Source organism: Colobus angolensis, unplaced genomic scaffold, assembly GCF_000951035.1.
Source record: "Colobus angolensis palliatus isolate OR3802 unplaced genomic scaffold, Cang.pa_1.0 Scaffold33, whole genome shotgun sequence".
NCBI lineage: Eukaryota > Metazoa > Chordata > Mammalia > Primates > Cercopithecidae > Colobus > Colobus angolensis.
In genome coordinates, this window is record NW_012116599.1 from 1,651,934 (window position 1) to 1,677,042 (window position 25,109).

Here is a 25,109-nt window from a genome sequence, read left to right on the forward strand (position 1 = left end):
CTTACCCCTTGGATGAGCAAACAACCATCATTTTGCCTTGGCCGCTAAAGAATTTGAGATAATTGTTAGCACTGTGGTCCCAAAAATGACAAGTGAAATCAAAAACAGTCTTGAGTTTTGAGTACACATATTAACACTTAAATGCTTCTTCCTAAGAAGTTTCAGGATTAACAAATGTTTGTCAAAAGGAACTGTGCTGAGCAATTGAAATCTAATTTGAAATGGAACCATGATAGTCTAATACATATATGCATGAAACGAAGAAGCTTCCTAATATGCGTAGCTGACACCAAATATGCAATTTACATACATTACACACTAATAATCTCAATTTTAATATTATTCTTTAAAAGCAACTGGATGGGTGGTAGAGTTAAAGGTTTGCTTTTGTAAAATGTGAATAAGAATAAAAAGTTGATCCTGGCATTTTATGCCATTAACCACAGTCTTATTAGTGTAAAGAGCTATCTGCTCTTTCTGGGTCTATTTCAGAGACGGTATCTCATCACCATCTGTGATGATTCAGCCGGACTTACTATATGAATGGTGGATAAACTGCAGATGAGATCTGCAGACCTCCTCTTTGTTCCTGAGTGGTGCTGAGTGTTGGGCAAACATTCAGGCATTTTCAAGCCCAGTACACAAATCTTTATGAGAATTTTTTCTTTCCTCAGTAGATTATCCATGAAATAGGACAGGTGTACTGGTTATTCAATTACATCTTACCCAAGACCTGAACAAAATTTGAAACGAGGCCTCACAGCATAGTTCTTGCCATGGGGATTTATTAATAATAGTTAAAGGTTCTCTAAAACAAAAGTTTTTTGTAATTTAAGCCTATTTTCTTATTTTGTCATTGGTTTCACTCATAAACCAGAAACTAAAATCTGCCCATCTGCTCTAAACATAAAATATGTTCATAATAATCCAGATTTATACCAAATGTATTTGTAAGTATTGCTGAATTGAGAGGAACTCAGAATTTATGGGCTCTGAGGTTGCAAACAGAACTTCCTCTTTTTAGGGAGGAAAATGCTTAAAATGAATGTAGGAAAGGCTCAGAAAGCTTCTTGGATATCAAATGGCTTCATAGGGGAAAAAAAATGTCAGTGATATAAGAGTAAATGAATCAAAACCATATGGATCAAATTTTCCCTAAAATACACAGTTTGAAAAATTAAGGAGGAAAAGTGCTTGGCAAAAATGTGTTTTAGGTTTTACCAAACCCAAAACATTTGAAGAATCATTTGTAATGGTTGATGAACCCTAAATGCAGCCAAGTTGGCCCATTTTGTATACTACAAAACAATAGAAAAACTTCCTAGAAACCGTGTAACCCACTGATACTGTATTTCACTCAGGAAATCTTTAGAAACTGTTACCGAAGAACTGTGGAGTTTGTAGAAGTTGGGTGGGGGTGAGGCATGAAATGATAAAAGTTTGTTAATTTAATTGGTCTTGTTTTGGGGGTTTGGCTATGTGTGTCTTGGGGGTGGGGGAGCAGTGAGGGTAGTATTTCTTGCAAAGAAAAGTTAATTAGAAGAACATGGGCCAAATGTTAATTAGCCTCACATCTTGAGCATATGGTAGTACTTCCTCAGCACTCTGTATTCCAAGGCAGCATTCCTTTTTCTTCCCGCATGTGTAGGAAGGTGCTGGTAATGTACTCTCTGGGGATGCAGGGGAAATAAATGGTCTGTTTTACCCCCTGTACTATATTGTCCTCACATCAACAGAACAGAAACTTTCAGAAGGATGGTACTACAGAAGAAAGCCTGTGTTGCAGTGAGTTAAACGCTTTCCTTCCCAGAGGGTATTCTGTCATTCATTATGAGCCCCATCTCCAAACAGGTTATGCAGTTCAAACAGCAATCCAGAGATGACAGAAAATTTTGAGGTCATTAGCCTGTCTCCACCCTCGCACGCATCACTGAGAATCTCGCCTCAAGTTCCCTGACACATCCAGCCTTTAATGGAATGAAAAACCAAGCCCACCATTTATGAAGCCATTCCACCTTGACTGCAAGAAAATTCAGTCGAATATCAGTGGGGCAGCCCTTGGGAAATTTCTTAGGACATTATGCTTCCTCTGGTGGTGACCAGCCACTAAAATGTGTAATTTGTGTTCATAGAAGAACTAGTAAGAACTGGACAAGACATAGAGTTGGCTCTTAACCCTGCCACTAGCTCACTCCATCAATTAGGTGATTGTGTTGCCTTGGCCTCAGTTTTCCAATAAGTAAAATGAAAATATTCCCCAGATATTGTTGCTGATTCCCTCAGAACAAGAAAACCTTGCCAATGATTAAGTAATGCACAGACCCTTTCAGCAACTTGAGGAGGAATAACATCAGAGTTTCTGAAGGTTGCTATTGGTATTCTGAGATTTAGGCTGCCACAAATACAGATCAGTCCATTGTCAAGCTCTGACCATCTGGACAGGTGTGACCTCCCTGAGACACTGTTTCACACCAGCCCCTCATGAAGCTGAGACCTTCTCTGAGGAATGCACTGAGGGCATCTATGATGTGCCATTTGGCAAATGGCTCTAATTCCCAGCCTTTGCTCGGGAGAACAGATACGTTAGAGATGCAAAACAAAAACCAACTATTGTATACATACACACACACACACACACACACAGAGAGAGAGAGAGAGAGAGAGCGCGCCAGAGAGAGAGAAATGCTTTGGCTATCCTTATAGTGTCTATTAACCCCTTGATGAGAAACTAGAAAGCCCATTCTACAATGGTTCACACGAATTCTAGCTCACAATTTCTAACTGTGGATGGCAAACAATACATCAATTTCAATGGTTCTAGGGGAAAAGTTGAATAAAATGTAGAAATATTTTTAACATATCAAATAGCTCCACCAGAGAGATATACAGTGAGCTGACCACAGTGACTCAAAAAACTATATCCAATTCCATGTAAACTGACAGCTGGCAAAAGGCCTATGATGACACGTAAATACAGAGAAAAGGCAAGATACAAAGTTGTATACACTACTTTCTACTTTCTCAATTATGTTTCTAAAGGAGGCATAAGAACCTAAAAAGGCTAGAAGGCAATATGCAAAGATATTCATGGTAGTTGCCCTGGGGGATTCTTTTTTCTACTTTACAGACACTTTTTAAGCAATTTAAGCAGTTTTTTTTTATTTCTCTACAATGAACATCCAGTGCTTTTATTCTGGGGATAAGATAAAAGACTAATGGAAATTAAACTTAGCAAAAAGAACATAAATTAACCTGAACAGAAAAGTTTAAAAAACTAATCTCTACTAAATTATTTTATAATATGACTAAAACCCCCTGCATTTGTTTTTTCATGAAACCTGTTTTCTCTTCATTCAACTATGGGCCATAATAGACAAGATCCTAGACCAGGAACCAGGAATCCTAGATTCTAGTCTCAATTCCCTCCCTATCAGTCCTTTGGCTGGCAGAAGGTGACAATCATTTTGGGCCCCAGTTGGTTTTTCTGCATATTAGATAACCAGACAGAGGTAGAGGAAGTAGGAGAGTAAGTAGCAAGGAAGAGGAGAAATGGTAATCATAATGCTATTAGTTATTATCAGTTAGCATGACATTGTCCATGTTATATGATCCAATATATTAATAAGTACTCTATAATAAGCAGTGACTTATTAGAGGTCACCAGCCTTTCTCTAGTCTCTTCTTTAGTTAACAAGCAAACCAGGGTGCTAGACATGAGCTCTTTGCTCCACATTTTTCTTTAAAATATTTTTAAGAAAGCCAGACAAGCACCTCTTGTTTAAATAGAGTCATTACAGAGAAGTGATACAGCCCAAAGTCTATAGAAATCTAAGTTCAAATCCAATTTTCCTACTCCATTGTTACATAAATATGTTCGGCAAGATACTGCTTTACTCGTTGTCCTTTGTTCTTTAACTTTGCCTGAGGAAATAAGGAGGAACTTCATATTATTTGTCTCTTTTCTAACTCAGTGGGGTTGCCACAAAAACCAAGAGAACATAAATTCCTAGTGGTGGTCTGAGGTGGAAATGTATGGCAGAAATGCAAAATACCCTGCATATTGCAATGTAATCAGGAATTAACATAATATGTAAGATACAGTAAAGAAATACAGGAAAAAATGCCTATGAAATTTTCCATTGCTTAGTATTAGAATGATTTCGCTCTAACATCAACTCCAGAATCATAGCCAGGCTTCTTGAAGTCAAGGATTAATAGGAGATCACATTCTAGCAATTCTACTTATGTGATACTTGTATAATACAAAAGAATACACATCATAACATACAAGGTAATACACTTATACAAGAAACTACCAGTTTCACTTATAGAATACAGGTTCTTGTTAGTTTTATTGCTATTGAATAAAATAAGGTACTAAGAAATGCCAGTGGAATCTGGGATCTCACTTTTCAGAAGCAGCTAGGGCGGGAGTTTACTTTTATTAAAAGTTTCAACCAAATCATGTTCATAACAAGCTTTTCTATGGCCCCCAAAACTACAAATATTTAAAAAGTCGCAGAGATAAGTACATTTGATGTTACTTCTAAGTTGTGGAAGAAGCTTATAAGCTATAAATCTGGGTATTTTAAGGATGACTTTATGAATATAAGTCCATTATTCTTATGCAGAAATCACATTCACAAATGCCAGCACTTGGAAATAAAATGTATTAAAGTCCTGTAGGAAGCACTTTCATTGTTTTCATGTTGTTATTTTTCAGTTGAGGTTTAAAGCCACTTCATAATTTTTTTTTTAATCCCAGGATGTGCTATAGGAATCTATGAAACTTAATTACATTTACTGTTACAAAAAAGGATTTATGAACTTTTGCCTTTAGGCGGAAATGTTTATTTCATTGCCTTTGCTATCCATTCTTTTCAACTCCTCCGGCTTTGAACTTTTCAGCTGCTCACAGTTATCACCGTGGTGCAGAGCCCAGGAACTCCACTCCCAAGACACACACCACAAGTGGAAGAAAACGAAGAAGGCAAATATATACGAGTCGTTATTTTGGCCACCCTTTGCGCTATTAAAATCTCATTTTCTGCCTATTAGAATGCCCTCTTGGTGCTTAGGCAGCGGTGATAGTCAGTGATTAGTGTGTAATTGAGTATAATTGTCTTTTCACTTTTCATTTGTGTCATTCTGAGCTTCTCTCTGTTTTTCTAACCACCAAGAGGAAAAAGGGGGTTGAGAACAGATAAAGCTGTTCAAACTCTCTGAAGAGCTTCTCGATTGCAATTATAGATTGCAACCCCTTGTGACATTTCTCCAAATTTAGTGGGCAGCTATCCTCGCCACCTGGGCCAAGCACTCTCTAATAAAATCAAGGGATCTGTATTTAAACAACTGCTAATAATGTCAACCTCAGACAGATGCCACATGTAGGAAATTTAACCAACCCTCTCACATGCAATTATCAAGGCAATTTATTAATATGATCTCCCAACAAAAGCTCATAGTCCAATGCAAATTAGAAAAACAATTACAACATTCAAATATTTATATAGTCCCAAAGAGCAGTAATTCCCCTAATTTGTGCATTTATAACTCATTTATTCCAGAGTTCATAGTCATCAGCTGGGTCTCTCTCCACAGGACTTGTTTGCTTCCTCTCTGATTGTTTTGTCAAAGCTTTAGTGTTTTCTTACGAGGTGCTTTTGATCGAAACTTCATCAGCTGACCAAATGCAATTTAAAACAAAAAACAAAACAAAAAACCTGCCACCGTTTGCAAGTTTCTTAACCAAAGCCCAGAACTAGGATGGAGAAGACAAAACATGGCAAACACCTTCACAACTAAATACGAACACAAAGTCTCCAAGATTATATCAAAAATCACTTGAATTTTAAGTCTAAGCTACAACTTTTGATGAAGCCAGTAAGAAGGGTGGAGAGAAAGGAAACTAGAAAACTGAAATCATGTGGCTTGTATAAAGAATACATTATGGTTTAAATTTGGCAATTCATTACACCACTGCCTCAGGGAATTGAGTATTTGGTTCTGGTATACAGCAAATCGTCTGTCTAGAAACACGGGACTGACCTGAGGTGAGAGGCCATTGCCAATGGTGGGGTTCATGGGGTTGGAGGGCCCGGATGGAGGCACAAAGCTGTCTGTATAGCTGGAAAATCCATGCCTGGTGCTGGGGAGGCAGTAGGCAGAGCTGCTGTCTGGGTTGGAAGGAATCGTGCTTTGGTGTACAGTGCTTGGAGGAAGCGGTTGAGGTCTGTGAACGGTGCTGCTGGGATCTGACACGGCTGAAATGAAAAAGACTGTCAACCATCGTGTTTTCTTTTAGGCCAGCAGAGAAAGTTCCGTGCAAAAGTTCATCAGCCACCAGGCCATCAGGAGCATCTATTGACCAAATCAAATGTTCACTTCAAACTGCATTGCTTAACGTGCAGGTGTAGAATCACCCATAACAGATACAGTCACACCCATCTCTGCACATATTTGTAAGTAACATATATACTCTCATGGCAGGCTCACCCAGAATACAAATGCAGAAATCATATTAGCAATGCTAACAAGCATATTTTGGTAGTGAATGTTATTCATCGATATGAGAATTAACCAATGTAAGGACTGCAAGTCTCAAATTTCTTATCAAATATAAGAAATGTAAGGACTGCAAATCTCAAATTTCTTATCAAATATACTTTTAAAGCACCTAAATATTTGTGTGATAATATATTTTCAAATGCCTGGAATGCTATTTCATAATCCAAAATAATTGGGTCTTACAGTTTAACTTTATCCCATTCACCTCCGTGTACTAACAAATAATGACTTTGTCAAAGCTTACCTTCCCTCTTTTATTCCTACAGTTAGTAAGCATCATCGAATTCCAGTTAGTTGCAAACTGGAGTGAAATGTAGAAGTAAAATTTTAACAAAAGAAAAGCAAATCCCATGGTTATTTAGGAAGGTTGTTTTGTTGTAAAAAGCTGCATTGGAATTCTATTACAGCACAGTTTATCTAGAGATATTCAGATACATCAGAGAACAAACTATGTTTCTGAAATGTGACAGGTACGTCCAGGACAACCCGATGTATTATAATTACAAACAACATGGGTGTCAGCACTGCAGAAGGATTCACTTGTATAAAATATCCACCAGAGAAATGGCCTGGAAGTTACTTTTTAATCTCCTTGACTCTTCCTCGATACCTTGTGGAATAGATGTGGGCTGGTAAGAGGTCTCCGACAGCTGGTACGTTGGCAGGGTCGGCATGGCAGTGGGAGGGAACCCCCCCGGAATGAGATGATTGAAAGCCATCAGTTGATTGGCCCCAGCTTGCTTCCTCCATCTTGCGCGGCGGTTGCTAAACCAGACCTATGGATTTAATTTAAAAGTTAAGGATTTCACTGATGAAATAATAGTACATTCTTAATGAATTTTTCATGCTAAAACAGATTAAAGGCCCCTGACTGACAGGGAAATAGATGCAAGAGTTCTCCGCCTTCTGTGTTGTGTGGGCGAATTGTCAGGACTGAAAGAAGATTTTAGCATCAAAGGTCAGTAGAGGGGCTTCAGGGACCCTCCATGGTCTTGCAACAGCAGCCCCCATGAACCTTGTGAGGACTATGAGCAGGAATCACTGAGCAGGCGTAGGAACAACAGGAACTCCCCTCCCTTCCCTCAACACGCACCCACCTGCATGTGGAGAGCCTTCTGGGGAGGATACATGAGCCTCCCTGACCCTGCGTGGCACATGTCCTCAATTTGGCCTTGCCTATTACACCAAGCCTTGTACTTTATATTCTTATTAGTCTGTCTCTGTATTTCTCTGGTCACTATGGGTATAGCTTCTGGATGGTCATATAAACTGAACAGAGGATAGGTGGAGCCATTTTTTCATCTCTTCCAAAATATGAGACATTGCTCTGATCTCGGTGGAAATAAATGCCAAAGAGGTAAGTGTTTCAAAAAATGAAAGCCTTTTTTTAAATCTAAAATAATTCATTTGTGTCTTATTTCTTTCAACAACAGCTTTAAGCTCCTAGAATATGCTGTGTCAAGCACTATGCTAACCAGGTACATTCAGAAAAGCCAGATACAATATAATAAAATGCCCTCAAAGAATTCAAAGCTCAAGTATTTTGTATGAGTCAGTGGAGAGAAAGGGCAATCAGACAGCAAGAAATGTAACTGAATATCTAAAATGTTGAGAAATTGTGATATAAGGCCTTTAATGGGTCCCGTGCTCCTGCCCAACTCTTACATGTGCAGAGTTTAAATGTAGAACTTGGGGTGATTTTTCTACGGACCACACATGATGTTTCCCTCAAAATGAGAGAGAATTTCTACCAACTAAAGATGTTCTAATTCCTACATCAAAAGTTCATTGAAACTTTTTTTTTTTTTTTTGAAACAGTCTCTTGCTCTGTCACCCAGGCTGGAGTGCAATGGCATGATCTTAGCTCACCCCAACCTCCACCTCCCAGGTTCAAGCAATTTTCTTGCCTCAGCCTCCTGAGTAGCTGTGATTACAGGTGCCCACCACCATGCCCAGCTAATTTTTGTATTTTTAGTAGAGACAGGGTTTCACCATGTTGGTCTTGAACTCCTGACCTCAGGTGATCCACCCACCTCAGCCTCCCAAAGTGTGGGGATTACAGGTGTGAGCCACCCATTGAAACTGAATATGGAGGAAAGCACTGTGCTTGGGGATGGAAGGATGTAAAGGGAATAAAGTAGGATCTCTGCACTCTGGTAGTTTGCCGCCTTGTCCTCATGGGATTACCAGAGCAGTCAAGGAGACCAAAATAATTGCTCACTAGAGGTAGAAACTCCATATTTGGAGGCACAGAGGATTAGGAAAACTCTAAAGTTGGAAGCAAAAAGTTTCAGCTTATTTTAAAATTTGATTATAATTTCGATGAGCGATCGCTCGAGATGGAAGTGACGTCTCCTTCCTGTCGTACAGGGCAGGCAGATGCAGCTTGTTCTAGGAGGTCAGCTTGTCTAAGAGAAGATGAGAATTGATTTCCTTACAGAGCAATGTTAACAATTTTGCAACTTAATTGTAATGTTTAAAGTCAGATCATTTAAGAGGGGAGGAAAAGATTTTTCTGGAGCAGGAAAGCTCAATTTAGCAAATCCTTTGCCGAGGGATTTGCTCAAACTTTTGATACTCACCCAAGCATTTGTCTGAAAAGAGTTTTGTCTTTTCTTGCCATTGTTACAAGATACTGATAAGGAAAGCTGTTTGAACTTCCTCCAAACATCAACATGTAGTACTCCTTAAGTTTCCAACAGGAAAACAAGGTAAGTTAATATTTTCCCATGTTGATACATAATTGAATTAGAGTTTTACTTAACTTAATAAATTGCCACCTGGGGTAATAGAACCATGAGCAGCACTTAATTTCAGGTCTGCATCAACTGTGCTCACTGCAAGTCTGAGCGCCTATTACCATGACTCCCAAAGGCATCAGGGTAAGAAAATCATTTTCAAGAAAATTCTGGGAACAAACTGTATTCGCTTGGGGAGGCTGAGGTTGGGAAATTGGGGTCATGTTCATGCCTGAGTACACTGTACTATACCACACACTGTGGTTGCAGTTTATATTATAATACTTCAAGATTAAGGAGGTACTCCTGGCTCAGATGAAGTAGTCCTCTGCAACTGTCTAGCCCAGCAACGTACAGTGCATCTCCAGCTTTATATTGCTGGGAGGAGAAGTGGACTTCCAAAAGTTTTGATGTAACTTCACTCATGAAGATTTGCTATGCTCAATTCCACCAGTGAAACCCTTTATGAAGAATTCAGAAAGGTATGCTTCGGTTGTTGTCAGATTTGTTGCCAATCTCTCTGTGCCACCTGCCTTCTATAACCTTTAGATAAGCAAACCCAGGGGTGGTGAAGCCTTATCTCTCCATCAATCTCAAGTTACTATTGACTCAAGGTTCATTCTAACTCCACCATAACCCAATTTTTAAAAACAAAAATGTCTTTGCTCAAATAATAAAGAAGAAGCATCATGAGTTTCTACAAATACCTTCAAAAGACAGAATCCAAACAGAGTAGGAGTATAAGGGTTTTGGGGTTTGTTTTCGTATTTTCTAAAATGATATAAATAGGTAACAAGGATATTGAGTAAACCCACCAGGAGTTGGATTAAAAAGTCCTTATATTTATACTGCAATATCTATTATATCCACAATAAAAAAATGAAGAGAAATTGTTGTGAAGCAAATTTTTACGGAAAAACAAATCTTCAACAAGAGGTTCAAGAGATTCCCAAAGGAAGGAATCCAAATGTTGTTTAAATTTAGGTGAAATAAATCCAGAGGACTATTTCTGAGAGAACCAGGGCTTAGTGAGGACTGGCCTACCTGTCTCTGGCCATTTAACCCAATTTTTTATCATCTTACCATTGCCAGCCTTCTGCATTTTCTAGAACCAGCTGAATTTGTCAAAAGAAACATTAAAGGAAAAATACACTAAAGTTGCAAATTAAGAACTGGTCTTTGCCTTCTTTATGTTTTGAAACTCAAAAAAGACAAATCTTCTATGTTTAGTAGACTAAAAAGAGTACCCTAGAAATGACCTTCACTTTCAATACCTGAACAAACCAAGTGTAGTGATCCTAGGAGGCTGTTATCAGTCCACATTTAACTGAAATTTTCTTAATACTCCTAAGTCTTAGATAGCTCTTTCAATATTGAATCACTAATTCCTAACAGACAATCAATGAATAATCTACGGAATGGCATGTGTGAGTGTATAACACTGAATAAGTTCATCTATAATATACATATTTATAACTCAGTGGTTATACTTTCTAGAAATTTCTCCTTGTTTTGAAAAGAACAGCAGTAGCAACAGAGGCAAACTGGCCTATGACTGATGTTCTAGGAGAGAACAGAAATTTTCCACCCAATGTCTTTGCCAGTAGGGTGGAAAGAACAAGCTTTACAAAGTTGACTATACACGTTTAAATGAAATTCTATGATCTACAATTCAATGTAATTTTACTATCCCCATTCAAGATTACCTGGCCTTCCACATCACACTTAGCATGTTAAGGAAGTGGAGGCAGGAAGCACAGATTGGTCAGTAACCTACTATACTATTAGGCACAGTTAATTGCCTGTCATTGCATGTATAATATTACACCAAAAGTCTCCCTCAAAGCAAGTTGTTATTTCATTCGATAAACTGCAGCCTGGTTCATTTTTATCTGCCTCCTGTACTTCCCAACTTGGATGTCTCTCTACTGAGCCCTTCCATAAAGCCATATTTCATGTCTTTGAAAATGATCTTTAGATGCATTTCTCTGGTAGTATAATGTCCACTGATTTTTTGAAACAAAGTTTAAATTGGTTGAAAGAGCCTCATAACATCATGATAACTAGGAAAAAAAGATAGTAATTATAAAAGAAATTTTTATAACTTTTTTTCTTCATGAGTAAGCAAACCAATTTGTTCAGACTCTCAATGTTACAAGTTGTGGGAATGGGTGAGGATGGGGAAACTAGTACTTTCTACAGTAAAGATACAACAATACATCTTATTCACATGTGTGCAATGCAGACCAGGCAAAAGTTGAATCTCAACTCCTCACTTATATTAATACTTCTGTGACCATGAACAATTTGCTTAATATCTGGGGGTCTCTGTTTTCCCATGTGCTAAATGAGGAATACAAAAACTACTTCACAAGATTGTTGTGACAATTAAAAATACAGTACAATCTTAGCATTCAAAAGAATACCAAGGAGATATTAAATGTTCAATAAATATTAGCTATTAAGTAAAAAGTCTCACACTGACACTTCTACCTGAGAAAACCAAGAATTAAAGCTCTGTTTTGCTTCCTTCACTCTGTGGTGTCCAGCCAAAGCCTTTTGTGTCTATGAGTAAACAGGAAAGTGCCCAGGGAACACCTCAAATAATTGAAAGCTGGTTTGACTTGAATGGAGGCTTAGGTCAAATTTGCTTCCAAGTTTCATGGATTGGTGCTAATTGTCCCATGGTGTCAGCCTAATTTTGCCCATCAATAAATTACTGGTTCACATTTTTGGTGGCGTTCTCAAAGACAACTCAGCCTATATTATTCAAGATGGATTATTTCAAATGCAATTTGAAAAATGGTGAGAGAACGTAATAGTTAATCCTTAGAAAGAGAATTTGCAACAAGATTGTAAAACGTTTGGTTAAATACTAGACTCAGGATGTTGAATGCCGAAGTGCCAAGTACAGTACTTTCCAAGTAGAGAAATTCATGGCAAGCTGCTCATTTCCCTGGACCTTCTCCTTCACTCTCACCTCCTTTCTCTTTCTATACCAGGTTCTCCCAGCCTTCCTATCACTGCTGCTATCCAACTTTGGCCACCATTTGGAGAGCAGGTTGGAAACAGGATGGGCCAGATTGAACAGGAGGAACACCATGCTCCCATGCATGTGAAAAGACCACGGACACACACAAAAGCACACTCAACTGCATCTTGATACATCCCAAAAGCAAACTCCTGCAGAGAGCTTCGGGATGAACATATGTTTGCTTCATTATGAAGCTTAGGATATTCTATACCTATCTGAACTTCTGAACTATACAGATCAGTTAGACTGTTTTAAATCACCATGGTGCTTTTTTGGGAATTCCAAATTACTGATACTATAAGGATTCTGTCATATTCTCATTCCCTTTCTCATTCCCAAGGGTCCTGAGAAATCATGCATTTTGGGAATGATCCAAATGCATGATTTCTCAGGACCCTTGGGAATCACCATTGTTATTTTTTGGGAATCCTAAATTACTGATGCTACAAGGGTCCTGAGAAATCATGCGTTCCACTAGCTTTTAATTTGGGCATGGGGGAAAGGTATTTGAGCATATAATGAAAGCCAGAGGCCCCTTTCTCTGGTTAACAGTTGTGTATACACATATACAAGCAAAGGAGCAAAATTTTGTGTACAAATCTCAAATCTCCCAGATCTTCTGAAGTCCATCCCTGATTATCCTGGTGGGGCATGAACCCAAGCTAAGATCATGGATCCAAGTAACCCCATATATTTTAAAATTTAAAAAAATAAAAAACCTGAAGTCCAAAATGATTCCAGCAGGATTAAGTAACTTGCTCAACAAAACACATTTGTCAACTGGGAACCAAACCCGTATCATCTGACTCCTAGTTAAATTCTATTCCCCAGTAACTTTTTTTCTGTCTTCCATTGTCTTGGTGGTAAAAGAAGCTGTTACTTGCCTACTTCATGGGATTCTTAGATGGAATATTTGCTAAAACTTTTGCACATCACAAATATTTGGGCCAGGTACAGTGGCTCACACCTGTAATCTCAGCACTTTGGGAGGCTGAAATAGGAGGATTGCTTGATTCCAGGAGTTTGAGATCAGCCTGGGCAACATGGTGAAACTTCATCTCTACAATACAAAAATTAGCCAGGTATGGTGGCACAAGCCTGTAGTCCCAGCTACCCAGGAGGCTGAGGCGGGAGGATCATCTGAGCCCAGGAGGCAGAGGTTGCAGTGAGCAGAGATGGCACCACTGTACTCCAGTGCGCTCCAGCTCAGGCAACAGAGTGAGACCCTGTCTGAAAAAAAAATTAATTATATTTGCAAGTAATTCCTCCCCACAAAACTTTGATGTTTGTCATTATTTGCAGAATATTAATAACAGCTACACTAATTACAGATGAATTAGGCAAAACATCTTAAAAAAAAATCCACCTTGTAGTGTTATTATCACTAGGCAAATAGTCATTAGTATACAACAATTCTTACATTGTGTACTCAGATTTGGTTATGATAAACTCAACACAGCTACAGCCTAAATGAATTTATATAAAACACTGACAAAAGCTAAAGTTATTATAGTTTTAGTCCCATCTCTATTTAGAAGGGCATAGAAATATTTTTCCTCAGGGGGAGAAAAATGAAATGTAGACATGGTTTGGAGTTTGGGGGGGTTTCGTGTTTGGTTTTCCCAGGTGCCCCAAATTAAACTAACTCCCACTTTCTGGCTATCACTCAAACTGAGTTGACTTGGCTACTGCTTTCCCAGATCCTCTAAAAACTAAAGGATTTTCTTCTGGCATTTTAATCAGTGATTAACTACGCCCTTCTTTTTCCTGCTGGGTTAAGTAAAAGACCCATATGCTGGGTGTTCTAGGGAATTTGTTAGGCTATAGATCACAGCCGTGGTGCAAGCCATGATGTGTCTCAAGGGAACTAAAGAAGCCATAAGGAATGTCAAGAGTCACCGGGTTAAAGCCACATTAAGACAGCTGTTACGTTAATGAAGGCCCTGCTTCGAAGAGGAGGTCACTATATGGAAAACTATGAACTACTCTTTATTGGTTTGATCCCATGTCCTCTGAAAGTTAATGGGCCATTATTATTATCCTTTGACATTCATTGAGCCAGATGAGAATGCTGGGTGCTGTACAAGCTACATGGGTTTGAAATACATTCTGTCTCCATTCTTAGTTTTGACAAAGGCAGGAATGAACGAGAGCAACACCGAACACTCCTCAGTTTTCCATCACACTCATGGTCTGATCTCTTTACAATAAATGGTTTTTTGTTGTTGTTGTTGTTTTTACTCACATTGAGTTCAGAGCTGATACTCGGCCTATCTTAAAAATAGATCTAGTGCCAGTGGCTCACACCTGTAATCTCAACACTTTGGGAAGTCGAGAAGGGAGGATCACTTGAGTCCAGGAGCTCAAGAGCAACCTGAGCAACATAGCAAGACCCCATTTCTACAAAAAAAAATATAGAAAAATACTTAGCCAGACATGGTGGCACACACCTGTAGACCCAGCTGCTCTGGAAGCTGAGGAGGAAGAATCACTTGAGCTTGGAAGATCGAGGCTACACAGTGAGCCGTGATTAAGCCACTGTACTCCAGGCTGGGCAACAAAGTGAGACTCTGTCTCAAAAAAAAAAAAAGTAAATAAACAGATCTAGTAGGTGGGCTTGGCCAGTTACAGAGGACAGGTACCAAATCCTGAAGTATAGTGGCCACTTAAAAGAGGCATGATTGGACCTCACCTGACATTTGCAGGTAATCACAGAACTATAATAAAAGCAAAGTAGATTTGAAACATATTATTTACAACATTGTTATCTATAATATTATACTATTATAATATGATTTAATTTGTCTGCCCATTTGATTGAGATACAGAGTTTTTCTCCCCACCGCACAGAAATGACCTCCATTAACCACAGATCATGTTATGTTAATATGCATATTAATATCATTATATTGATATAGTAATATTAATGGTATGTTAATATATTTATATAGTAGTATATTATATAATATTACTATATCAGTACTGTATTAAGATATTTTTCTATTAAAATATTATAATTTAGTTAATAAAGGTTATTTCTGCACTGTGCAGTGGAGAGAAACATTGTTTCCCAATGATAATACGTTTCCTAACTTTAAAACATCAGCCCTGTGAACCTTGGTGTAACTACAACTCTTCCTTTCACTCACCTTCCTCCCCACTTCTAGATTACACAATCAGTTGCCCATTCTACCTCTGAATACCTTCACCACCATCTCTTCCTTGCCATTCCCACTGCCGCTACCTATCTCATGCCATAGCCCCCACTCCCTGTCACGTCAAATGTGAGCTCACTAGCCTGAAGCCCAAGACCTCCACAGAATGTCTTCAACCTAGCTACCAGACCCCATTTCTTCCACCACCCTACCACTCCTTACATTCTAATCAAACTAACTATTCTCCCAATATGACTAGAGTGAAAATGAAAGGTCATCTTACATGTAACCCACCACTTCTACCTCTCTGTGCCTCCGCTCATATAATTCCGTATTACTAATATACTCTTCTTATGCAACTGGGCCAATGAATATTTGCCTGGAAAGTTCATCTTAAGTCTGCCCTCTGGGCCCAGCACAATGGCTCATGACGGTAATCCCAGCCCTTTGGGAAGCCAGGGCAAGTGGATCGCTTGAACCTGGGAGTTCAAGAATAGCCTGGGCAATGTGGCAAAATCCTATCTCTACAGAAAATTATCCAGGCATAGTGGCATGCACCTGTAGTCCCAACTATCTGGGAGGCTGAGGTGGGAGGATCACCTGAGCTCAGGAGGTGGAGGCTGCAGTGAGCTGTGATCGTACCACTGTATTCCAACCTGGGTTACAAAATGAGACTCTGTCTCCAAAAAAAAAAAAAAAAAATTAAATCTGCCTTCTTCATATACCTCTCTTCATTCCTTCAGGATCTCATCCCTTGAGTTCGTGTCCTTTGCAGGGACATTTATGAAGCTGGAAAAACCATCATTCTCAACAAACTAACACAGGAACAGAAAACCAAACACTGTATGTTCTCACTTATAAGTGGGAGTTGAACAATGAGAACACATGGACACAGGGAGGGGAAAATCACACACCAGGGCCTGTTGGGGGTGGGGGGTTAGGGGAGGGATAGCATTAGGAAAAATATCTAATGTAGACGACGGGTTGATGGGTGCAGCAAACCACCACAGCATGTGTTATACCTATGTAACAAACTTGCCTGTTCTGCATAAGTATCCCAGAACTTAAAGTATAATTTAAAAAAAAAAAAAAAAGTCGGGGCACGGTGGCTCATGCCTGTAATCCCAGCACTTTGGGAGGCCAAGGCGGCCAGATCACAAGGTCAGGAGTTCGAGACCAGCCTGACCAACATGGTGAAACCCCATCTCTACTAAAATACAAAAATTAGCTGGGCCTGGTGGCATGCACCTGTAATTCCAGCTACTCAGGAGGCTGAGGCAGGAGAATCGCTTGAACTCGGAAGGCAGAGGTTGCAATGAGCTGAGGTTGCACCACTGCACTCCAGCCTGTGTGACTGAGTGAGACTCCATCTAAAAAAAAAAAAAAAAACCTCAACCGATTGCACTTTTTCTCTTTCTGTACTTATCATGTCTGTGTTATTTTTAAATTATTTGTATGTTTACTTTTTTGCCTTTCTTAGATTGCAGCTCCTTGAGAGACTTAATTGATCTTAGCATTCCTTGACTTTCCTAGCACTATGATGATTATATGGAATTTTGAAGAAAACAGTCTCTCTGACTGAGCTCTGCAGCCTGGAAGAGGCTATTTCTGTAACATTCTGTAATAGGAGAGTTAATTAGCTGCATCTATGAACATGTTGATCAATCTAGGGACCATGTCAACTGACTAGTTCACTGCTGAGTCCCCAGCCTTCAAGTTAAGAATCTGGAAACAACACACAATATTTGCAGACAAGGTAACTTAACTTCTAGGGTGGTGAGGAGTTCCAGGATACCCTAAGATATCTGCCATCTTTCAAACCCTGTTTTACTAACTCCAGGGGAAAGTTCCTCATTAATGATGAAAACATTATTCTATACTCGATAGAAACATATTACATCTAAGTAGCCTTTCCAGAAGGTTCAGAGCACCTCTAAGAGTTCAAAAGATAATTCAACATGTTCTTTAAGTAACATAATTATTTGAAATGCTTCTTAATTATAAAATCCTTAAAGGAAGGAATTTCACGTTATGCACCTTTGCACATTTTCACAATTGAAAGGTCACAGAGATGAAGCGTATGGGATCCAATTATCTCTAGACTCACTTTGCAGCTATGCCACCTTGGGTAGTTACTTATATAGTCCAAGTCTCAGTTTCCTTATTTGTAAATGGAGAGTAGCAATCATAGTACCCGCCTAGGATTTTAATAATGATTCAATGGGTTAATTCATGTGAAGCACTTAAAATAGTGCCTGGGCCAGAGTAACCACTCAAAATTTATTTGCTCTTGTTTGTGTATCACCTCCAAAGTCCATATAGTGCTGGTGCACAATAAGGATTCCTGAAATGTTGAGTAAGTCACGTGAAGTGGTGGACATCTGTGTGTCATAAATGATATAGTTGTATTCCTTCAGTAATAATCATCAAAGTCTTAACAATATGCATCCCTAGTAAAGGGCCATTCCTAATATATTTTTGGCAGGGGTTGACATACGTTTTAGATGAGAAGATGCTTGTTTGTTTCCTGTCTGGACTGAAGTAGGACACAGAGGTTTGGGCAACAGTACCTGTACTCGGGCCTCGGTGAGCTTTGCCCTCTGGGCCAGTTCCTCCCTAGTATAAATGTCAGGGTAATGAGTTCTCTCAAAAGCACGCTCCAGTTCCTCCAGCTGTTCTGCTGTGAAGGTGGTTCGGCTTCTGCGCTGTTTCCTCTTTAGTGGTAAATCTGGTTCAGAGTCAATATCAGAGCCTTCATCTGATTGGGGTGCTGAGGCTAAAAGCACAGAAGAAAAAAACATCATAAAATGTGAATCAAAAAAATAAAACTGAGATTGAATCCAAGTTCTCTCTCCAACTGCAAGGCCCCATTACAGTGGTCCCTATACCAAAAGTAAAATAAATGTGGATCAAAAAATAAGTCTAACCAACCCATAATAATCTAAATCCTGGTCTACGGTGCATTCCCAATGTCTTCCATGGACGCCAAGCACCCCCCGCCATTGCAGTCCTGCATCGTTAAATAATATTTAATCTCTTCCCCTACTCTATCTTTCTGCCCCCTAGGCAGAAATAATTGCTCATTGCATCTGTCATTCTAGGCCAATTACGAGCTCTTAGAAAATAGGGACAGGCCTTATTCCATTTGTATGGCCCTATGCTTACTACTTAATGGGTGCTTCCTTCGTGTCTAATGAATGAATCACATCGAGTTTTGTTTCTGATAAATTTTCACTACCCTTTACACCAGGAAATCTGTTCAATGTGATTTTTTAAAATATTCCAAACTTGACTTAGTACCTAAGAAGCCAGTAACAGTAAACTATTCCCAGATTCCTATATGTTTATAGACTCCACTGCTCTTACAAAAACAAATTATATTTAAATCTAGTATCTTATTACCAGATATGGGGAAATGCTTTAAAGAAAATACACATACTATTAAAATGTAAATCTCTAGAACTGACTCGAGAAGAAGCAGGCAAGCATTGTCTTGTGAACTGTCCCTAAACTAAAGTTTAGAGTCTGGGACTCTGCTGAATAGGTGGGCATCTGTCCAGGACAGTTGCTTTATTTAAGAAACCCAATGCAAAAAAAAAAAAAAAAAAAAAAGTATGGTCCCTTTTGTAAAAAAAAAAAATAACGAGTTTCAAGAAGGCAATAACAAATCATTAACCCAATCCCAGGGCCGTTCTGAGTGTGTGGCCCTGAGCAACTACATAAGACAAAAATGCCCCTGAAGCCTCTCTGTGGTGGCCTAACACACACAAAGCTTGTCTGTATTTGCTTGTACTCATATGTGGAAGGGAACTTCAAAACTGAGTGGCCTGGTACATGGGCAAGAGAAGCAGGAACTGGGAAATTAGATAGAAATTACGTTAATGATACATTACGGTTAGTACTCCTGTAAGAACTGGGTCTGAATCTGTGGCTGCAACTAGCAAAGCCTGGGCACGAGTGGTTCCATTTTTCAGGCCAGAATTTGATGAGAGCAGGGGTGGAGCAGGCATTTTCCCTGTTTCTGCTAAGAATGCATTAGGGATCCCATAGCAAAGTGAACCCTTACAGTAATAGAGTAACACCAGCTATAGAGGGTTCTGCGTGTGAGGGAGAATGCATCAGACCAGGGCTCTGGGCAGGGACAGCAGCCCTCTCTCAAGATCCCAGATACTGGTGTAGTGGGCAAAGGTCTGTCAAAGGGTTATCAGGCCACAGACCCTGAGCCTAGAGGGGGAACCAGAGCAGTCTGGCTCTTGAATACATCCAAATGTGCTCTGAAAATTCTCCCAAATAACTAAAGGATCCTGTAAAGAAGGGGCGAGGTTACTGTCAGCAAATGCAACAGTAATCCAGAAAATTGTAGATTGTTAATGTCAATGTTAAGCTAACTCATTTGCACCCTCAGGCTGATAGGACCTGGGGAAATGAAGGTGGTGCTAGAAGCAATGTGAAAATGTGTAAGTCCTATACTTCTAATTCTCTTTTATCTTAAATTCCAACTTAACTCTGCCCTACAGAAATCTAAAATTTCATTATATTTCAGTAGGAATTTTAAACTGCCCCAAATGGTACACATCCAAAATGAACCCATAAATATGATTTTCAGTTTTCTAACATTTTAATACTTCCATACTTTATTTACATCTAAACATTATGAAACTAAGAGGCAATAGAGTAAATTAATAGTGTATGTGATAGTTTTTAAAAAATATACCTGAAAGCAAATACATGTGCATAAAACAAAAGAGAAGTATTATATATAATGCATCTAATGTGTGTTAGATATTATTTTTAACTTTTCAAGTATCTAATTTAATATAAAATTGTTTCATTTAACATAAATCTTATGTTAGGATATTTTACTATTAACTTAAAGAAAGAAAACTAGACTTTCTCTAGCTATGGCAATATTTTAAAGGACTATTAACATGCTAAAAAATATGCCATGCATTGCATTATAAACTCCAAAAGCTCCCAATGCAACTTATATGCATGTATGATTGATAAATGTAAGCTAAACTAAATGAGCAATAATTTGTGCTGAGTCATAGAGCAGTGTTTCGTAAGCTTTTGGAGCATTAGGATCACCTGGAGGGTTTGGTAAAACATAGACTGGTGGCTCCCCGTCCATGGTTTCCATTCAGTCGATCTCAGGTGGGCTCCAAGAGTTTGCACGTCTAACACATTCTCAGGTGATTGATGCTGATTCTACTGACCCCAGACAACACTGAGAAGCACCTCTATAGAATACTCTAGATTAATTCTTGCCACTCAAAATTTTCAACTCTATAAAATACATCTGCCACAATTAACTGAAAAAGACACTCCTACATATATATTTTTAATTGTGAACAATATGCTCCCTAGGAAACAAATTATACATTCCCATAAGAAAACAAATTTCCATAAAATATTTTCCTTCAGTGCTTCCAGTTTCTAGCCTTTCTTTCCAAAGTGAACTCAGGTGAAACACTCAGTAGCATTTAAAGACTGACCAAAAGCTTCCTCTGCCCAAGAGAACCCTAAATCTTTGCTTGCACATGCTCTTACTATGATCCCATTAGGATAATAGTATGCGGAAATTTTCATGTTTCCTTTGGGAGTCTCTGGGGTTATTAAATTCTTTCAAGTAAGTATGATGTGCCATGCACTGTCAGGTCAATTAATCAAAATCATCTCTGGTTTCTGAAGAAAAAGACTGGTTAGATTTACAAGCACCAGCAAGAATTAATCCTGAGGGTCAAGACCATGATGTTTCACCTTAACAATCAACATCCCCCAGAATATAAACTGGGTGAGCTCAAAGCCCTTCTCTGCCTTGTTCACTGCTGGAACCCTTAGAACACAGTAGGAGCTCAATAAGGACATGTTGAATGAATGCCAAGTGTGGGACAAATTTCAGATTTGCTCTAACACTGATTTATTTGCCACTGTTTTACATCTTTATTTTTAAAATGGAAATTCTTCTCTTATGACATCTCCCAACATCTATTCAGATGGGCTTTGGAAGTCTGTGAGGCCTCAACAATCACTTTGAATGTTTAGCAGGTATTTGTATACCTGCATTGTTTGGAAGAATGATTACTAATTTTTTCAGAGGATTGTGGGTTTTTTTAAAGATGAAAACTAGCATAGCTAGTAATGTAAAAGCCTCAGAATTTGGGACAGTACACCTGTCAAATGGGAATACAGGTATCCTAAGGTGAGTTCAGGGAGGACAGAAACTTCCAGTGGAGGAGAAGGGCAAAAGCTCCCTTGATCCTGACTTTCAGTATAAATATAGGCCATGAAAGCAGGGCCTGGTGATTCTTTAAAAGAAAAAAAGTCTCAGAATTTAAGAGTTCAATAGGACAGCCGTTACCACCAAAAATAAAACTCTGTTTAACAAGTTTACAAATCACTACTCTTACTTCCAGACTGTTTATTCAAAAGCAATGGAAAGGTTGCATCTAACTGGGAAAACCACCATATAGCATAATTTCAGAAGATGTTGAGGAAATGATTTGCCTGATTTTTCGGCTGGAAACTTACTTGAGAAACCAGATAATTTTTGGCAATATGAAGCCACAATCTTCCAAGTTAATTCTAACTTTTCCCCATCTGTAAACCCCAAAGGGATTTGGGCTTTAAAATATGTAAAGTCAGCAACCCAAGATTAATCTGCCAGCTAGGAAAAACTAGCTATTTCTAAACATGGAAATACTACTATTTCTTATATCATTCAATAGAAATAAAATTTATTTGTACAGTACTTGATTCACAATGATCACCTCAATTTGAATCATTTCATTTTTGTTTGTTTGTTTGTTTGTTTGTTTGTTTGTTTGTTTGTTTTAGAGACAGGGTCTTGCTTTGTTGCCCAGGCTGGTCTTAAACTCCTGGGCTCTAGCAATCTTCCCACCCCAGCCTCCCAAATAGCTGGGACTACAGACTCACACCACCTGGCAGAATCATCCAGTTTTTAGCAAGAACAAATCTAAAACTTAAATCCCATTTTTAAGAGCACATAGGAGGCTCATTTTGTTGGATTTCATCTATTTTACATACTCAGTTTTACTTAGGCTACTAGAACCAATTGGATACTAGATACAAAGAATCTAATTCTAAATATTACATGGAAAGTAAAAACAAGGCTTTCTTTCAGGAAGCTTAATAGAAAGAAATCATATCTTTTTTCTGTATAGAATATCTAATTCTATGATTTGGAAACCACAAATGTGTTAGCAAGACAGTTGTATAAATGAGTTAATAAATTGCCAGGATACAACAATTAAATGTAAACTCTTTGGACTATTACTACTGTACAACTTTAATATTAAGGGAATATTTTAAATTACACTTAAGTTGCTCAATCATATTTTACAGATGCCTTCACAAAGAAAATTTCCTTTATTATTAGAGATATTGCTCACAAATTTGAAATTCCGGAATAGATGTCATAAGAAAATCCATATCAATACATCATGCACAGCATTCTAAATGGAAACTTCGTTGCTTTAAATTGCAAAAATAAATTGCAGATTTTATCCCAATCTACATTGTTATCAGATTTAGAAATTTTTGACTCTATTATTAAAACCCCTTTACAATCCATTATCTGGTTTATCTATTAGTTTAACTCAATGTCACCAATGACCCTAGAGCAATGCTTTCCAGGAAAATGAAGATTTCTCTCCCTCCCCCCCTTAACTGCACAGCCACCCTAGGAATTAGGTACTTATCCCACTGTACAGAAAAAGGAAACTGAGACTCCAAGAGGTTGTTCTGGTCATACATAGAAGGAAACGAGAATTTGACCCAGGTCTATGGGACTTCAGAGGACATGCTTGCTGGCTTGCTTCTAGCTTGGAGTATCTTAAATGAGTGTTGAGTCTTTTATCACACACGCACACACACACACACACACAATTCTTTTGTAGAGGAATAACAGAAATGAACAAAAACAGGAACTGAAATATCAATCACTTAGCTAAGCACCACTATTGCTACCATTTATCTCAAATTTTCAAAAAACTGCCCGAATAAAATGAAATCCACAGAACTACTAGAGTTTGATCAATTCCAGTGGATTCAATTCAACCAACACTTATTGAAATCTTTATATGTTTCCAAGGTATAGTTTTTAAACAACAATAAGAAATAAATCAACTTTGCCAAGATATTAAATGGATTTAAGAAATCAAAGTAGTACATCTGACTATTTGCAGTCTCTACTAAGAACCATCACAGACCGTTGATATCTAGGGTGAGTCTGGAACCCACCAATAAGAAGAAGCAGGTGAATTGATTAGTCATTTTATATCTTTATTAAAGCTTTATTTTGGTATTTTGTATTACAATGAATGTAATAAAAATATATCAAGCACTAAAATGGTCTTCTGAAGCAAAAGTGCAGGAAGGAATAACTGGAAACATACCAGGATATTGTCAGGTTATTCAGCAGAAACTCCAGTGTGATCACTGGAAAGTATTAAGTATTTCAACTCTGTGCTTTGTAAGAAAGTTCGATCTCAAGCTAATTTTAGATACAGGAGCCAAATTTTTAGTTATCCTAATGATCTCACATTAACTCCCAAGATTACACTTAGGAAAATGGACATTGTCAGTGAAAAGAAAGAAAGGATCAAGCACAGGGCAACTGTCATACCACACAGGATTACAAACTCTTCCTTCAGAGACAAATCAAACTGGGAGGAGAAGGCAAAAGTACTACCACCAGCGGGCTAACCATGAAGTTTAATTAAAGAAGGAATTACAGAATTAGAGAGTATGTCTTTGTCCGTTAGCCCCTTGTGACCTCCTCTGTAGCCTCGGGAAATATTTCATCCTAGTTAATACTATTATACATGAAATCTTGCCTCAATTTTATAGGGATTTAGTCATGTGGAATTCTATAATTATTGGTGTTCAGACAAATATAATTCAGAGATGGGAGACAGGCAAAAAATGGAGAAACAAAATAATTCACAAGCATGAATCTGGTACATTGTCTTTCTTCTCAGCAAGACGTTTAATTTGAATAATTAAAGAATCAAAACATGACAACCATTTAAACTCTATGTTTGCCCTAGATATAATACAATGTGATTTACAGACACCGGAGGAGGTGGGGGGATCTCTGGAGGCTGAACTTCCTAGTCATAGTTTATTTACTATAAGATGGCCTCATACCAAACCCGATGGTCTTTTCGTCAGTTTTAATCTTTCTGAGCTAGACTTGTCAGCACTTTTACTCCCAGCTGTGTTTCACTGATAAAAGAACAAGATAAAAATAAGAATCCTGCCTGAGAGCTCCATGAAGCCTTTTTATACTGCGAGTCTGATCACTTAAGGGTATTTCGCAAGTATATTCCAGAAGGTCTTTAACAGGTCAACTCGAAGTTTGATGCACCTACTTGGCTAATTGCAGAACGTCTCCTGTGCTTGTGAGTTTTGCCATTCAACGTGAAGGGTACAATGGGACAACTAACTGTTTTCTGATCTGAAGTAGCCCTTTTACGCTGAGAAAGATGTGAATGACCTCTCTCGTGTTTACTCGGGTGAAAGTCAGGAGGAGTGAAGCAAGACTGATATTCCCTTGCGGACCCAGAGTAAATGACAAATGACATTTTCCCT

At 38.4% G+C, this 25,109-nt stretch overlaps 1 protein-coding gene across 4 annotated transcripts in view; it reads right to left on the minus strand.

Annotated features, from left to right (window-relative positions):
- The window catches only part of PAX3 (paired box 3), a 99,679-nt gene that overhangs the window by 14,439 nt on the left and 60,131 nt on the right, over positions 1 to 25,109 (minus strand). For all 4 annotated transcript variants that reach the window (XM_011951900.1, XM_011951902.1, XM_011951898.1 and 1 more), the window contains exons 5-7: positions 18,065 to 18,270; positions 7,178 to 7,343; positions 6,049 to 6,263 (exon numbers count right to left, since the gene is read on the minus strand). In XM_011951900.1, the coding sequence (XP_011807290.1) occupies positions 6,049 to 6,263; positions 7,178 to 7,343; positions 18,065 to 18,270 (587 nt within the window). The remainder of the gene's footprint in view (positions 1 to 6,048; positions 6,264 to 7,177; positions 7,344 to 18,064; positions 18,271 to 25,109) is intronic.